General features: G+C 39.4%; 1 protein-coding gene across 1 annotated transcript in view; it reads left to right on the forward strand.

The window, feature by feature from the left end:
- Positions 1-19,182, forward strand: part of pan (transcription factor pangolin) — a 197,374-nt gene that overhangs the window by 166,994 nt on the left and 11,198 nt on the right. The window contains exons 4-5 of the mRNA XM_089238439.1: positions 15,608-15,737; positions 18,482-18,566. Coding sequence (XP_089094565.1) covers positions 15,608-15,737; positions 18,482-18,566 — 215 coding nt within the window. The remainder of the gene's footprint in view (positions 1-15,607; positions 15,738-18,481; positions 18,567-19,182) is intronic.

Below are 19,182 nucleotides of genomic sequence, written 5' to 3' on the forward strand. Positions count from 1 at the left end.
TATTCAATATTTTTTTTTTTTTTGAATGGGAATTATATTCCTCTCCTGATGCTCCTTTTTTTTCCCCCAGAAAAGAAAATTATGGGAGCGATTTTTATGCAGCGCTGATCTCAGTTTTTGAAGATCATCACTTCATCATGCATACATACCACGGGCATTGCTTATTATTATTGTTGTTGGTTTTTTTTTTTTCATGGGAAAAAAAAATAAATTTTGAGGATTTTTTCCCGTATTTTATTTTTTTCCGCTATTAATACACGCTCTGAAAAATCCCGCAAAAACAAAACGTTCTTATTAAATAGCAGAGAGGAGGAAAAGTAAAGTAGAAGCGGTGGTACATGGTAGAGTTGGGAGAATCTTTTGAGTACCAAATTCATTAGAAAAGACTTCCACGGGCTCTCTAGAATTTTGCGAAGGGTAAAATATACGGGGCGTGTGTGTGTGGGGCAAGCAAGGCCTGTTTTGTGAGGCTTTTTGGGAAAAGGATGATGCTGATGAGTGGTTCGGCTCCCGGGTTTTCGTGGATAAGAGGAGGAAAAGACAGCTCGAGGGGGTGGAAAAGGCACGGGGTTCATTTTAACATATCATTACCCAAAGCCTCATTAAGGAGGTTGATTCCGGCTTCTGTAAGTAAGAATATGTATATGGAGAGAGAGTTGGAGAAGAGAGAAGTACAGACTGTACTGGGAGTTTGGAGGGGATATGAGCCACACGGAGAAGTATCCGTTGCTTCAAGTACCGCAGTGTGGGTGATGTGAGGCTGAGTTAGGCTTAACGCTAGCCATTCTAATTGATAAGGTCTGTATGGAGGTAGGAGCTGTACATATATATACACCCCTCCAGTCCTTACCTTTTCAACTATCCTTTCTGTCCTTAATCTTCTCTCTCTCTCTGTTATATATACTGTCATGCATCCTTTCTTCCCTACCCTCGTCCGACTCGCTGTGCCTCGATGGTGGAAAAGGCATGTTTTCTGGATTGCCTTAGTTGGTGCGAAGCTCCGGAAATCTCTACCGGAATGGCCTGGAGGTGGCTCTTGAACTCTTTTGGGAGAGTGTATGGGTTGCCGTATTAAGTATTATATACGGTAGCTTGGTATATATATATATATGTGTGTGTGTACAATGGAATTCTTGTTTTATTTTCGGTAGTTTGTTTCGTGGTGAGTTTTACCGTAAAAAAAAAAAAGTAAGAGGTGGAGTGTCTTCTGGAGAAATTTTATAGATTTTTAGTTGTTTCTCGTAATTGGTGACTCGAGGTTTTCCTTGTTAATTTTTGTCTTGCGCGTTTTGCTTTGAGAAATTTATGTCTTACAATTTGTCAACTATGGTACACACTGCCATTGTTCGAATCGTCAGTTTTATGTGATAGACAGGCCTTGTAAGTATGGGAAAAATTATTGGATGCCATTCAATTTTTTTTTTTATATCAGCCAACAATTTTTTCCCGAGGAAAACTGTCCAGATTTTTGTTGTTTTTCTACTTTTCTGTGATTTATTTGCCCTTTTTTTATAAATTCCAAAAATTTTGTGCTGTCCCCAGACTCCAATTTAATAGCACGTAGAAAGATTTAGGTGTCGATACCAATTTTATTTTTATATGCCATGGTGAGCTGGTGTACCTGGTATTTCTCGAGCCTTGTCATATGAATAGTCGCAGCGATGAATTATGTCTGGAGTCGACCTTTTCAAGCGCATGGCCCCCAAATATTCAATCACTACACTTTAGTCATAGGTTGAAAAATAGGTGGCAGCACTAACAATTCACGCACAAACAACGGTGAATACACATTCAGACTGTTAGGTACCCGTGCACGCTTCTAGCCCAACTCATTCGGTGGAACATTCCATTGGCGATCGACCGGAGTTCTGCGCGGTTTTAATGAATGAAAGAAGCTCTTACCCCCCCCCCCCACCACCACCACCACCACTTCCCTTTGAGAAATATATTTTTCTCCTTGTTTGTTCCTGATTTATTCAGGTTTTCCCTTTCTAAGTCGATTCTTTGAGTAAAATTACCGTGAACAAAAGTTTTATGAACAAGTTTTTCAGGCCCTTGGCTGGAAGTTTTATGCAGAGGCGTCTTAATACCACAGGTCATCAAGCGGAGCGGTGTTCCGTGCCCCCCCCCCCCCCCGCTCCCCACATACTTACCTTGAAGTAACTTATTAACTTATTTGCATACTTGCTGTCGAAAATCATAGTACCAGATCTCATTATGTAGGGATCCTATGAACATAAGGCTCTCGGGTCATGCCCAGATGAGCCTTATACTTTGAGATGGTTTGGTTCTATGGACAGCTCTGCTGGATTTTGAAAGTAGTCATTTTTTTTTCTCCCCCATATTTCACTTTAAAGGCTTATTTCTGAATTTTTTTCAACAGACCCCTTCACCATCGGCCATGGCTCCCTTTCTACTTGATTTTCTCCTATCCCCCCCCCTCTCCCCATCTCCGTAGAATATCCCTAGACTAAATGGGAAACATATGATCTGAGGTTGAGAACCATCGGGATAATTTATGGAGAAGTATTTTGAACTTAAAAATTTGGCCCTAAATTGAAGGAGGTTCCCCAAAGAAGTTTCAGTGCACTTTCATATTCAAGCATATTCTGACTCAGATGATATTGGCACATTAGTGATGCGCAAGTATGAATACAAATACAAATAGAACGCCACAACAGGCAAAATGCCCAACGAGGTGGCTGAGAAAAAGATGCCCATAAAAATATGGATGTCATATGTTTCAAAAATACAGTAACCCATTTAAAAGTGCAATTAATTAAAATTATAAGCAACATATACACATGATAAAATATTATACAATGAAATTGAGTGATGCTTCATGTAAATTTGTGTATAATTACTGAAAAAATAAGAAAACATCACGGCAGATAATGCAGGGTGGACGAGAGAAGTCTTGGACGCATTTTAAAAATCAATAACAAATCAACACCAATTAGCATAAAAACACAGCGGTTTGCAATAAAATACTTTGATCCCCCCCCCCCCCCTCCTCCATGATGGGGTGTTTTTTTTTTATAAAGAAAAGTCAAATTCACTCACGGGTGGCGCTGTAACACGGAAAACTTGACATAATCGCATAAAATGCAACAACGACAGTGTATAATTAATGTTTGTGACAATTTGCATCAAATAAAACTACCACATTTCTCTTAGCACGCTCTACATCTAAACCTCTGCGGCACTTTGTGTTATGTCAGCACTAGTTGCGAGTGAAATTTTAACTTTTCTTTAATTTATCAAAAAAAGAACTCTAGTCTACCATCATAAGTATTTTAGTTCAAACCGCTTTTTTTTTATTGTCAATTGGTTGGTTTGTTATTGATTTTCAAAATCTGTCCACTCTGTATTACGAAGAAATTGACTCGCTGATGTTATTTTGTAGTTTTGGATTGATAGTCATTAATTTAGTCTTTAGTACAATCTTTATTTACCGTGTATTACTAAGAATTATGTCTGAGCGCCAGGAAAATGGCGGCGTGTTCGCCAGTTCTAGTTGCCGTGTATCTCAATTTTTTTCTCCCGTGATCCGAATAAGGGCAGTCTCTCTCTCTTTCTCATCGAATCCGACGTCGTCCTCCCGATCCCGGTACTTGTCCTGGAGCCAGTTGCGTTGCTGCACACGTTCTCTGGGGCAAAACTCCCGGATGTGTGGCGATCAATGCCCCAAAAGGAGTCGTAACTTCAAGTATCCGGTTCCTGCCTACTTGAAGAGGATTTTCCGAAAGGCAACAACCACCACACACAAACCACCCTTTTTCAACTCTGTCCTCCTTGCGACTCACTCACTATATAGGTACAACTCGTGGAATTTGGCACGATCTGGGTTTTCATTCTCCCTTTTCCCTTGTTTTCCCCGTGACACTTCTCCATCTTTTCCAGTTCTCCTCCTGTCCCGGAATCTCCTTCTCCTCCTCCTCCCCCAAGCTCTGGACATTTGGAATCGGATTTTACATCTGGCGATTTGACGGAATTTTGGCGATTTTAATACGTGGTGTAATGCGATGGTTTTGGCTTTATATTTTGAATATTTTCATTTAGGGACTATTTTTAAATCGGTTATAGTCTTATACGGGAGAAAGTAGGAATAAACAGCAGCACGATATATCGACTCCTTGGTACATGGGACTCCAATACATGTCCGCTTTTTCGACTCAATTTTCTTGGCGTATTTGTACAGTCTCTGGGTTATATGAACGCAGCAGCCATGCAAACCCCCCCAACCTGCAGGCCGGGATCTTTGGCGAGCCCCTGGACAGGTTTTTTGACGGGTCCCTTGTATGGTGAATTTATAGTGTGGAAAAAAAAAAGAATTTTGAATTGTCCTGACCCCGGGGTTGTGAGGTGAGCCTTATCACGCCCCACCTTTGTGGTGGGGGGGGGGGCATGATAGCAGCCCATGTCTAGCTACAAGAGCGCTGTTTACATAAAATCTTGATCAATGTTTCTCAAGCAGTATTGTTCAGTTGTTTCACGTGCCATAATATCGACCTAGATTGCTATATTAAGGAAATATTTTCAAAAAATTAGGTGATACTCACTCAGGTATCGTGTTATGAAGATCAGTCAATGGTGCTGCAAGATATCATACAGTATATGGCTTGGCAAATCGGTCCTAGGAGCCAAGCGTATTTTGTTTCCCTAGAAAAACTGTTAAAATCATTATTTTAGGCTTTTGCGGGCTCTGTCGATTTTTTCCCATATGGGTAGAAACGACTATCTAAATTCCGGAATTCGCGTTGTCCTCTGACTCCAACGTACTTATCAGACATGGGGGGAACTTGAGGGGCCTGATTTTTTAGTCGCCACGGCGACGTTAAGTGATGTAGATCAGGGATCGTATGGTCCGCGACAAGGTTTCTAGAATATATAAATCTAATTCTGGTTCTAAATATATAAATAAAGGTCCGCGAATCACGTTGTGGCCCTCAAAACTTTTTGCAGTGGCCTGCGGACGAAAAGACTACAGACTTTATAGAAATCTTGAAAAAAAGAGAAGTAACAAAATTTTGAAAAAAAAATTTACTTTTAAAATTACATTTTGGAACTAATGAGAGGAATAATTCCATGATTATTGAAAGAAATAATCTTTAATCAATCAGAGAAATAATTTCAAAATTGATATAAATTCATATTTAGTAATAAAAATATGAATATGATTTTTTTCATTAAAAGTTGGATGAAAAAATATCGGAATTAAGAAAATTCATCAGGGGTCTGACCAGCTGAAATTTGAGTCCGTTTTAGGGACCCTTCACAAAATACGAATTTACGAAACCATGAATTCAAAATTTCATTTCTATTTACAAAATTCCCTGCATTTTTTTTTCATTTACCACGAAATTACTTCTACAAAATTGAAGAACACTCTCATAGAAACGGGACCCTAGACATTTATAGGGTCCAAAAAGTATAAAAATGTCTAGACCCAAAAGAGCCGTAACTAGGACTTTTGAAGCCCCCATAACCTTAAAATTCGATTATTTTGTAATGGTGTTCTTTGTTCTCACCTAAATCTGCCACCCCCTAAATTTTTCCGCCCAGGGCAGTTGCCCCCTCCGCCCCCTCTGGTTATGCCCCCCCCCCCTGTTTTTACTTCATGAAAAAGACAAGTTCCATAACCAATGAAAATTCATATTGAATGGAAGGAATAATCTCAGAAGAAATAAAATTCAATAACGTCCCAAGCCCCCCCCCCCCCCTACCAGAATCGGACCCCTGGCCCCGTTGCGTCCACGTCACTGCGTGATTTCAGATACAGCAGAATGACTTGTTGGCCCTCGGGGTTCATGGGAATATTTTTCTTGCCCGCATTTTCTAGAAGGTTGAAGTTCCTTTGCCTAGAGGAAAAGTATACATGCTCGCATGTTCCTCGATACAACTAGGTTTGCCACGACAACGCTAAGAAATAAAAATAAAACAGAAATCCACCAATAAAACTTTAAAAAAAATTTTCAAGTGCTTTGTACGTCGTATGGTTTTAGGCAACAAATACATGAAACGTTAGGAGAAGGGGGGAAAAAAAATGGAACCGAATCGAAAGTTCTTATGAGACGGGATCGAATAAAAAAAAAAAACGATCCCGTTCCTCCGGTTTCTCCCTCTGGAATTTCTGTAAAAAAAATTGTAACTTTAGTGTATATACTCTCTCTCTCTCTGACTCTTCGTTAAAAACAATACCTCGGGGCCACGAAAAAAAAATGTATGTTATTTATGTGCTTTCAGGTATACTTTTTATGTACTCTTCGTATTATTAGCTCAAACTTTCAAAGTTTTTTTTTTTTTTTTCTCCTCTTGCAATTTTTTTTTAGAATTTCCTATGAATGTCCATTTCGATTGGTCATCTTTCTCTAGGGAATTTCGAAGGGATGAGATGCCCTGTACTTACGTTTATTTGCATTTGAAAAAAAATATCCTACATTTCTACTATGTGCTGAATTTATTTTGATAAGGTGAGGGGGGGGGGGAAGTATTGTTATATACTTATGTATGTAGGCTGCTTTCTGAAAGTTCAGCACGTGAAAGTAAATTCGAAATCACGCGGAAAAAATTGCTTTGATTGAGTTCGAATCTCAGGAATTCAGCAGATTGAGTTATTAATCAATACGGTTGGGAAAATAAAATATTATATTCAAGTATTTTTTTTAGAGTCGGTTACACATTTAGACATTTACATTTGCTACGTGTGTTTGTGTGCTATAAACATTATTCGAGCAACCATGACATTCAACAATTTAACTTTCAACATTATCTTAACAACGTTGTTTCTTATGATCAACATGATTAACCACAGCATGAGATGGCGCATAATTGTTTTCAACTGTGATTCCTTAAAAAATTATTTTTCAAACACAAATAATGTTGAGATATATTTTACCCCCGCCACCTTCTTGAGTCAGTCTATACGTAGCTCTTTATGCTCTGTTCCAACTCTCAACCGTGGGCGACCCCAGTTTGGGAAACACTTCCGTTGGTGGACACTTTACAGCTTTTTGAAAGCAGTTAGTGAAGAATAAGCTGGCAAGAACAACGTAATGGGTGGAAAGGGTACATCTAATAGAATTCCAAGTCTTAAAAAGACTGCCATTACTACGTCTCAGGAAGACTACTGCTACACCGTACATGCACCTCGTAAACATTCCTCTGGGGAATTTCTAACGAATTGATGCATGTCGGAAAGTGTTGTTCGGACCACATATGACACGCGCGCACACACAAGTTAATGATGTAAAACTTTCTAAAATTGGCGATGTCCAACAGCATCTAGCTTGAGTGATTAAGTCATTATAAATAAATCAAATAAATTAACCGACATTGACCAAGCAGAACGTCCGTGTTAAATCAAGCGTCTTAATGGTAATCGTCAATATAAGATTGAAATCTTGAATATGGTATCCATCCTTCTCCTCAGCGACCCTCTCTTGACATCTCTTAAAGTGCATGCAAGTACTGCGTAATTCATGACTTCTATATCTTTCAACTTGTTCCTATGAAGCTGACATCCTCGGTCACAGCACATGTTTGCTCTCGATGTAGACTAAAATATTTACTTATTAGCAAGTGACTTCACAAATAACTCGAAATGGATACCTTTCTCAAATTATATTGCATCAAATGCAGATCTGCTAGGCATCATGAAGAAAACCAGATTCATACCATCCCCACTAGAATGTCCAAGATCCAGAAGTTGGCTATGGGAATAATTGTCTTTGGGAATAATTTGCTCTAAGAGCCTGGGGGGAGGGGCAAATTAAGTTGTCTATACGGACAAAATTATTTGTCTGCACATACTCAATACAAATCTTTATTCTTGGACCAATCCCACTAAAACGTCGACGAATGTCCAAAAAACGTCCAACAATGACTATAGTCTGAGTTCCCAAACGTTTCAGTCCGCGGGCCAGAAACGTGTGTAGACAGTATATAGTGACCATATGACCAGTATTTTACAGGACATTTCTGTAATTTTGGCCGTCTTATCTTTTTTATGAAATGTTCCGTTTTTTACCTTAATTTCAACGGGGGTAATTGAATTTTTGAAATCTAGAATTAATGTTATTTTGGCGGCTTATAAGTTATTATAATTACGACTCTCATAACTAATTACAAACACATGTATTGATTTCACATATTTCTCAAATATGTACGCTTTTTGGCGGATTTTTTAGCCGTTGCGATTCGCAGTAGCCTTCTATTTCCCACCATTGGCGAGTTCGAGAAATTTCAGCGATAGATGGCAACTTAACCTGCTTTAACAATTTGTTTCAGCCATAATTGGCAACTTTGCTTGCCTTTGACAATTTTTTGGCTCTAATTAGCAACTTGCGAATCTTTTTGCGATAATTGGTGATAGCTTGTATGTATATCTATTACTCCGTATTTTCATGAAAGAAATATGATTAGTTAAGGCTGGCACAAAACCTCGTGTTGTGTGTATTCATACCTTTCAACCAGAACACCTTTCGCGGACTGGTTGCAACCCCTTGTTGTGCACCCCCTGCTACAGTCAGTGTGCCACAGAAATTTACGAATGAAAAAAATCATATCTTTCGGGTTGAAAGTAAGAAATGAAGTATTTTATATGCTTTTTTGCTACAGTATTTTTTTTCCTAGAATTTTTTTCCCGGATTTATGTGAATTCCGTTTTTTTTTTTTCCGTCGGATATTCAACAGGTAAATGCATGAGATATAGGAAAGGGGGAAAAAACCACGTAAATATATATACATAAAGAGTTCAAGAGAGGAAAAAAAGTGTTACGTGTGTATCTCATCCGCCACCTTAAGGGAAGTCTGGTAAGAAAAAAAAATGCAGGAAAATTGAAAATATGCATTTCCCCCCTAAACATTTACCTTGCGTAAAAAGAGTTAAGAAAAGAAAATGTGGCAACAAGTGCTTTATATGTGTTTTTACTTATATTTTTTTAGGAGGCTCTCTCCGAGAATTTCCATTTTTTTTTTTTTTTTTTTTTTTCTTCTCTTTCCCGTAAACATCGTTTTCCCAATCATTTTTTTGCTCCATATTTTTCAAGTGCTTACTCGCATTTTGGAATGGGTTTTTTTAGGGTTTGTGTGTGTTTTTTTTTAGGATTTTTCTTTCTCAGATTTTTTTTTTTCAGTTGGGATTTCAGATATATACAGAAATTGTTTCTCTTTTTTGTTTTCTAACACAATTTTGTTTTCTTCTGTTGAATATGCATGTAAAATAGTCGTATTTTATGTAGAGAGGCATGTTGCATAGTGATGAAGTTCCATATATGGGTAATGTGTTTTTGCAGATATAGTCGGTAACGGATAAACGGATATCTCGCTAAACGGATGAAATCCTCTGGAACCAAAATTTCTCCTACACAGAATGTTGAAGTTTCCCGCTCGATAGAATGATATCGTTTTCAGGCTTGATTGAATATTGCGATTCACATGAACTGTAAATATATATCAACTACTAATGCACATAATATTTTTATTACATAAATCATTTGGAAATTACGGCAAATTTGTTACCACAGATGAGAATCATAAAAAAAGCCTGTCTTCCGTACATTTTTAATTATTTTATTGTTCTCTGTTAAAGTCTGTAGAAAGCGCTAATATTTTCAATGAAGGTCTCAATCTCAAGAGAATGATTACACATGCGGCAGCAGCAAAGGAATAATTTTATTTTTAAGACATTGCAAACTGTTCGTCATTTTACAAACTATACTAGCCGTTTGAAACGGCAATTGAATTGCTCCTCGTATAATCAAATACCCAAATACCTCGCTTGATCGGATATTATGTGCTGGAACCTGGAAACTTGGATATCCTTTTAAGCGGGACTGACCGTGCTCGTGTTTGTATGAGGAAGTAGGAATTTCAAATTCCAATGTAGAAAATTACTTATTTTATTCGTTGCTTTTCAAGTTTAATAGTTGTGGCCTGCACTAGCGTCAAACTGATGGAGCTCCAGCCTGTGGGTTGCGGAGATTGACCTTATATGTTTTACGGCAGGGCTTGACAAATCACGGGAGCCAGGCCACCATAGCCACAAGCATGGGTTGCTAAAATTTTCTACACATGATTTCTAAACCAGAGTCCAAGAATAACATTAAATTTTCTGATTCCGTAGCAATGTGTCTTCTAACAGGGGAAGGAGTCATTGTGTGTCTCAGGAAAAAATAAAAAAAACGTCATTTAGAACTGTGAAATACCATGCTTGGCTTCTAATAATTTTTTCCCCCCGTTGCCCAATTATTATCTTCGATTTTTCAAGCCGTGTTTTACACTCAAATTCACAAGAGAAGCAACACGAAATCAACATTCAATGGAGGCCGGCATTTTTAAATAGCACACGAATTCACACTTCGACTGCATTGGGTTCGAATCCAAGCTTTTGGATGAAGCAATTCAACCTAATGTCTTGGATTTGGGTGAAATTACCTTGGTCAGCCACCTCGTTGGGCATTTTGCCTGTTGTGGCGTTGTATTTGTATTTGACAAGGTTTGACGTTGTGGATAAATCTGCGATTCGAGCATATAGTTTTGGGGTGGCATCCAGCTTTTATATTTGAGTGAACGTTAGTGTACATAACACTGTATGAGAATGATGTAACAAAGTCAACCCCAGTTTGGGATTTAGTCAAGGAATAAGGTGGGATGAGGGATGTTTCATATTATGTCATCATATACGATTTTATCCCTGCCCTCCCCAGGTCTCGTATCCCCCCCCCCCCATCACTAATTCTTATTGAAAAACCACCACCGAGCTTTGTATACTTAAAGCTCATTGTAACATGGGAGATGTTTCAAGTGGACTTATTGTACCATTAAATCCGAGCACAGTGTATCAAAAAAGTATAAAAGATGTATTTATAATATATATCGGGGAATGGGAAATGGGTGGCTGCCTGCCTTTTGTGTAGTTAGTATCAGTAGGGTATGTATATATATATATATATATTTTTTTTACGAAGTTTGTCATCCATTAGTCGCAATGGGGGGGTTTTTTGCCTCCGCCTCCTGGTACACTATACATAACGGGGGAAAAGGTTATGAAAAAAACTTACGTGGCCCTCTCTTGTACTTTGTAGAAAAAAAAAAGCTGAATGAGATTTAACTACATGGAGGGACAATTTTCGTATTTTTTACGGCCCGTTGGATCTATACATTCGTGTCGTGGCACTAATGGTTAAAAAAAACGGTATTACTGTTGTAAAAAGATACTGTACCGTGGTTCGTACTTCCCTTCCGTCTACTCCAAATACATTTGCTTTTTATATGTGTGAGTGGAATATTATCTCCGTTATTGCTGCATGTACGTTTTGTGCCTTCGTCCATTGTTTGGTGTTGCGTGAGTTGGTTGTCGGATACTGTGTGCGGTTATTATAGAGACTTTCCATATTGCGATTCGTCCTCTAAGTTCGAGGGCCCTGGGATCAGAACGTTTTTGGGAACCCCTTTCGAATTCTAAAAGAGTCTTCATGTTATAGGAAAATACTTGATAGTTTCTAGGACCGTCTTAAGAGCACCACAGGCTCCCTGCCAAATGTTTTGCGGGAGGGGCTCCTTCCCAGCTGAAAGTGCCTATCTAAAACTTCATGTGCTTACTCTTGAAAAATATGGTATGGAATAGTTAAAAATCATAGTACAGTCGACGCTCGTTACAACGACCCCACGTTACGGTGACTACTCCATTACAGAGACCGGTAGGTTAAGTCCCAAATGTTTTCACAGAACAACTATCGTATATCTTTTACTTTTAACGACTTTTTAACGAAATGAGAAAATTTTATCGCCTTGCCCAAGATTAGATCTTCCTATGGTTAAACCCTTTAAGGGTTTTGAAAAATTTTCTGATCCGCATCACAACTGCCACATTGGAAATAAAAACGTGTTAAAAACCCGAGATATATCGGGATGACCGAAATAAAGCAGATCAAGTTTGACGAGATATCTCGGGATTTGGCCGCTGTAAGGGTTAAAAAAATGTCCTGGCAGGCTAACATAAAACTATTTGTGATCGCAGCATGTGTCTGAGATGATTCTTTTCTGTCATGATTGTTTTGAAATTATATAATGTCCTAAGGCAGAATTATGCTATAAAAGTAGGATAAAAGATGTTTTACAAAACTTGAAAAGAAAAAACAATCAGTAAGCCCAGGGCCGTAACTGGGGGGGAGGACAGGTGGGTCTGGTGCTCCGGGCGCTGAACCAGAAAAAGCGCCGAATTCACTCTGCTTCCTCTACATGCAAGGGCCACCAAAATTCCGGCTTGCCCCGGGTGACAAATTATCTAGTTGCGGCCCTGAATAAGCCTATTGGTTACACACGTTCGAATGCAACCGATGCACTTATTGGCTGCATTTTCATGTTTTATAGATGAACTTTTGTGAAACTGTTATGGTGTAATCCAGGCCTAAGAGTCTAAATGTTTCTAAAATCATAATAAACCGAATTACCAATAACAAAATAAAGCTAAATATTGAAATAAAAATCCGAAAAGAAAATCAAAAATATTCTGAAACAATGAAATCAGATTCGAAGTCTCTCATTGGTATTAAAATTTTCTTTTAAAACGTCTCTTAGGGCCAGGATCACACTATAAAAGTTTGATAAAAGTTCTTTCGTAAAACTAAAAAATGCAACCAATAATCGTATCGGTTACGCTCGAGCGAATGCAACCAATCGGCTGATTGGTTTTATTTTTCCTAAAGTTTTTGTAAAGGATCTTTTATCAAACTTTTATAGTGTTATCCCGGCCTTGAAAATATTCACATTCGGGCAGGTAGCTCGTTTTTAAACAATTAATAAATTTCCATCTCGGCAATATTTCCTCAATGTTCGGGATGCATATTCATTCAACAAATAGCGTCATAATATTGAAAATTCAATTTTGCGTTACGTAACCAATATGCTTTCAACAAAAAAGTAGCCTGCTATGGGGAATTTTCCTAAAATATACTATTACTACGTACGCATCGCAAATTAAGTTTTGGGAAAGAGGGTAAAGAAGCAAAACAAAAGTTTTTTTTTTCTGGTCATTCATGAAATGTTTCCCTTTTTCCCCCTTTTCATACACATTTCTCTTCAACCATATCATGTTGTTTTCTTATTTCTAGAAGTCTCTCTCTCTCTCTCGCAAGTATACATGAATATACACACGCACACACCCCTTTCATGGTAGTTTTTCGCGCCATCCCCTTGATCTCCAGCTGAAGATGGAGAAAAGAGTCTCCGCCCTATTCGCCTTCCATCAACAAATTAGCAGGGCTCAACATCCATCCTCACTCGGCACCATACCGTATCCACTCCCTACCACTCAGTCACAGTGTTAGAAACATAATAAGATAGGGTACATGGGGCAGTACTGTACACCGCCACCGCCGTTCCTTGTACACGCGAAGGATTAATACACTTTTTTTTGTGTGTGTTGTTCTCGCTCTTCTCTTTGCTTTAGTAGGTACTGTAGTAAAAGCAGCAGCACCATCACCACCTGATGAGGAAGAGGTGGCACGGTACCGTTACTGTAAGAGAGAGAGAGAGATGTTGTGATGAGAATACGTTTCAAGCACAGGAGACCGGGAAAAATGTTATTTGCACATTGCATCAGCTGGTGAGGATATGGCTGATTGATGGTGGAGAGTCGGCGGCGGCGGCGGGCCTCTCGGCGCGCGGGCCGGGCTTTGAAGTTTCCCGCCATCCCGAATAGCACACATGCATACATCATCATCCTGGAAAACCTGGAGATGGGGTGGGATCCGGAGAACCCTCCATTCTCCAATACCTGCTTGTACTTTCCAGGCTCCCCACGCCATGTCCAATGTACACACACACACATCCACTCTCTCTGGGTTTTCGGAGTGGGGAGGCTTTCCAGGCCTTCGCTTGTACTCCATCAGTTTAATTCCCATCTAGGGTTCCCTGCTCCCTCTCTCTGTTCTTGCCCCCTTCCCTCTTTCGGTCTGACGTTTCAAATTAGATGTGTCGAGCCAGAACGATAATTAGGGGTTAGAAATCTACCCGCCCTCCATCCAGTATGATTCCATGGAGCTTGATGCCTCTCTCTCTCTCTCTGGAGGAACTGGGAGTAGTTTGTTCCAGAGGAATATTCTGGATCTCTCTCTCTCTCTCTCTTACCTGGATTAGAGACTAGGCTGAGATGGAATGAAATACTATTATGCAAGTCCGGGACTTGGGGGGGGGGGGGGGGTTGTACTTGGCAGTGTTTGTGGAAGAGGGTTGGTTGTGGGGATGACGTATTGGGGTTTATGGATGGAAAGTGTGGGAGCTGGAAAGGATTACGGTTTTCTAAAAAGGCGACTTTTCAACGGGTTCCCGTGCTTTTCTACCTCCTCGTGCCCATCCTCTTTCCATTAGTGACACCCAAGTTGATGCCCTATTCTTGCTCTCCACCCTCTGTCAACGTGGAATCCGAATCCCAATCTCTCTCTGACAAGAGAGGGGAAGAGTTTTGACAGCTTTCGGCTTATCAGGCATCAGATCAACCTGTGTATGTGAGATATCATCATAAATATACCTGCCTTGCCACCATTTTATTTATTTTTTTTTACTGTTCATGTATTTTGTTTCATTTATATGCGAAGAAATGTGTCCCCGTCCCTTGAAGTGAATGACATACAGTATGAGCTTTCCAAAATCCTGATCCGGGAGGTGATATCCAGTTATGTGTGGGAGTGTGAATGTGAATATTACACATTTTTTAAGAGAGATTTTCATTCAAAACACCTTTATTACGAGCCTAGGAAGACGAAAATTGGTTCGGTGTATCCGGGGGTTCTCCATATTCGATCTAATGGGTAGGAGCCAAAAATTTGGTTCAAATAATCCAAACTTATACCACATTAAAGGACCAAGAATTTCATTCACATGCAGAATTAAAGGAATTCAGTTGTTCTCTAAAGCCCAACTCTTGGCCGAAGCACCATAAGGTGCTATTGTAAATTATTTGGGAATCTGATTTTTCAAGTTTTTTCTCCCCCCAAAATGGGATCCCGCTCATAACGTTCCCACTTGGAACGTTTTCCCGCTTACTACAACTTATTTTCGTTATCCCAGCTTTTACTAATACTGAGATTTTCCGTTTAAAGCGTTATCCCGCTTACAAGTTTTTCATGACGGGATTTTTTTTTTCAAAAACGTTATAAACCGGATTCACTGTACCCGCTGAAACGACTTTGAAGGGAACGCGAAATTATTTCGCTATATCCGATCTAATGATGGAATCGAAAATTTTTTTTTTTCATCCGGAGGTTCGTTATAGCGGGTTCAAATGTGCACGTTATCCTTCCCCCCCCCCCCGCATCCTGCAGCAGGGCTCTTCGGTGGACCTCCAGTTCAGACTTCACTTTGAGTCTGACCATGACCAAACTGGCTGGAGCCCTGTCAGCCCCACCCTTGTGGGAGGAGGGTGTATGGTACACATACCCTTTCTATTTTTGTTTGCCATTTTACTTGGTCAATAATGGGCAATGGCTATATCAAATAGTTTTCTTGATATTGAGTAAAAAAATGTCTGAAACCAATATTATCATGGTGATAGTTCATGTTTTGATATTCCATGTTGAAAATTTTTTTTTTTTACTCTTTGCAGGGGAACAAAGTTCCCATCCCTCCACATCCAGGTTCTCCTCTGCCGTTTATGGTTTACAATGGCGAACATTTCGCACAACCACCTCCAGCTCACATGGGCATACCGCCAGTCTCAGTAGACCCCAAAACTGGTAAGTCTCAAAAACACTAATTCTTCTTATTTTTTAAAGGTATATACAGCATCTATCAAACAGGGAATGGTCGGACTTAGGCTGGTGCTAAGGGGTTGCAGCTGCACCGGGCCGCTAAATTTTAGGGGCCACAAAACGGATTAAAAAATTTTTGAGATTACATTGAGAAACATTTTTTTTTTTCCAATGTAATCAGTACTCATTGAGAAAAATACTTTGATTACATTGAGTTTTATATATATATACATATACACACACATACACACATTTTGAATACTTAACAAAGCAATAGCTTAAAAGTCTGTTCAAGGCAAGAGGCTCCCCGAGATCTGGGATTTTGGCTATCCTTTCCAACCCAGGGCCTGTATTTCATACGTGCAGGTCCTGGGCAAATATTATATTTTGAGCCCTTTAGATGCAGTGTTCTTTGAGGCAGAGACATGGGGGGAAGGACCTGGTCCTATAATGTGAAAGTCAGCCAATTTTAGCCCCAAAAAAGTTATGGTCACATGCCCCATTTGCCTATGCCAGAAACGGGCCCTGCTCAAGCCAAAAATGCAGTGGGAGCTGGGCAAGAAAGAGTCTTGAATTCTCACTCTAATAGCGTACTATATTTAAAACTACACAGGAGGTAGCAAAATGCATGCATGCCACAGCTGAAAGAGTATTTAGGTGAAACCCTGGGCAGAGATAATCTGCCGTCTAGCTCTGACAGCCCTTCCATTGTGGTGCTACAGATATTGTGGACATGGTACCCACATTTTGCAGCAGAGTTCCTAGCATGGGCACTGGAACCTGGAGGGTGGGGCTATTTTAATTATTAGGATCTGGAAAAAATCATTTTGGTTGCCCAAAATGCGTAAGCCCGTCTCTGGCTGGGGGGCATGATGATACCATAGGCAGAGATAGACTTGAAAGTCTTTTTTCTTTTTTTTTTAACCGAGCACAACTCATGTCTATCGCCAGAGGCAATTTTCTACCTAGTGAGTTGTGCCGGAAGTGTAATTGTGTGCACCTAACAGTCTGAGTACGTATCTAGTGTTGTGTATGATTTTTCAGTGCTGCCATCTATATCTCAGAAGTGAAGTGAGTGATGTGTCGTGACTGAATATTTGTACTGTTTGTAGGTCTGTTGCTCTCTGTGGCGAGACTTTTTAACGGGGAGATCGGCTCGCATTTGCGCCTCGAAGTTGGGAACCACGGAAAACCAACTTCAGCCGACCACCACTGTGGTGACGGTGGGGCTCGAACCCGGGTCCCCGCGATGCGAGTCTGTCACTATGACCACTCGACCACCACAGCGGCGACTTGAAAGTCTGGGGGGAGGGAGGCATGGTCATTATTGCTGGGAGGGGCATGATGATGATGTCAATTCATATATACATACATATACATTAGATCATACGGCTCCACCTTTGACGCATCAGCACCCATATTTGATACCAATTAATATAATACTGTCAAACCTGTCTAAGACAGAATGTCTTGACTGTATGAGACGGAAACTTGTTTAAGACAGAATAAAAATATAATCTGTTCAATGATTAGTGCTTTGATTTGCACCTTTATAAAACGGAAATCTGTCTAAAATGGAATATTATATTGTGGTATTATTATATTTCAGTGTCTTGACGTTCTGTTTCATACAGGTTTCACTGTACATGCATAGGGATTTTTCATTTTCTTTTTTGCATTATCAAGTGACCTGGGGCACAGCACCAGATCACTCAAGTGACCCACAACATGTTTTCAAAGTAATGAAGTGTCCCACACTCTCCTAAAGATTGAGCATGAGCACCCTTGTTCTAGTGGTTATTGTTCCCTGACTTACTGCATTCAGCTCTGGCAAACGTATGTTAACAAAGTGGGGGGCACATTGGACATCCATGGGCTGCTTCGTCATGCTGTGTGGTCACCTATCGCGAATTTTCTGTACTAAATGTTTAGTGCACTATCTAAAATTCTAAAGTGTTGTCTGTTGTGTCACAATTTGGTGTCATTTAAACTGCTACACTGCCACAATCCTCTGAGTTTGTACAGGGTTTTCTGTGTATTAAACTTCCCAAACTCATTGCTGAAAAAACCTATGTCCTCTACTAAATGACGCATACTAAAGATTTCTCTTATTAAGAACGGCTTAATTTTTTCAGGGGTTTTCACACTTTTTTCCATTCGCGGTGTCCTTTTCCATAATCATTGCTTATCCATGGCTTCCTAGAGCAGTTTAACAAAGGATCTATTCAAAAATCCTTTCTCAGAGCTCCCACTCCACAGCACCCCCCTAACAAAGGTTGGTGGAGCTCAGTTTGAGAACCCCTGGCTTAATCTATGCAGACTGAAGCAATCAGGCAAAAAATGTTTGATTGTCCAAAACCTTCGAACATCCATAGCGATTCCTATCAGTTGTCAGACCAGTAGACAGCCTTGATGATGACTCATAATTCTATTAAGATGGTCTCTGCTCATACCAAAGACTTGAAGGAGATGACTTAATACATGATTCTTTAACAGTGGGGGGAAAAATAATTATTTCAATTCAATAGAGAAAGTTCTGAATCAGAAAAATTTTTTGATTTTAAACGAGAATTTTACAGCCTATACATACATCTGTCCAAATATTTAATTTCTGCTATGAGTTAATTTATATACACAGTATTGGACAATGTTGTGTGCATCAATAACCTCGTAGTCTAACCTTGTTATCTTTTTATTGCCTGATCGATTGATGTCTTTTATATTTGCAGGCATTCCGAGGCCGCCTGTTTACTTGGGTCCTCCTGGTCAATATCCTCCTGTATTTAATCCTGACTTTACGCATCAGCTACAATGGTAATGTCTTCTTTGGTGAATAATTACATTGTTTTAAATATGAATGAGACTTTTTTTTTCATGTTACTGTACTATAGGTATTTTTGTAGTTGGAATTTTACTTCAGAGGAAGTTTGAGATAACCAAAAGGGGGCAAAGAAATGGTGGGGGACTTAAATCCCAATTATTGAAACCAAAACAGCAAAAACTACAATCTTGTAATACTAAAATCTAATTTTATCTGTAAATATAGGTATGCAATATATATTTAGAGCAATTTTAAAAAGGGATTTAATTGGGATTGTGATGGCCTTAGGAAGCTTGTGGCCTAGTCGATTTTGTTTTTGTGAGTGGATGGCTCAGTTGTAAACATGATTAATGGAAAATGAAACATCAAATTCTCCCCCCCCCCCCTCCCCCCACAGCTAGGTTTGACTGATGTCAGGGCCAACGGGGGTTGAGAAACACCGATCTAACAAGTACATTCAAACTTGGTTAATTTGAAGTCACAGGAAAAAAGTTCAAATTATCTAATTAATCTATCTTCGATCTGCAAAATAATTATGAAGTGTAATTTAATCATCAGCATTCACCAATATAATAATGATCAGTTTTTAAAATTATATCAGTTATGAAA

Source organism: Pholcus phalangioides, unplaced genomic scaffold, assembly GCF_987345545.1.
Source record: "Pholcus phalangioides strain wild (caught in Gottingen) unplaced genomic scaffold, Ppha-v1.0 ptg000002l_1, whole genome shotgun sequence".
Taxonomy (NCBI): Eukaryota; Metazoa; Arthropoda; class Arachnida; order Araneae; family Pholcidae; genus Pholcus; species Pholcus phalangioides.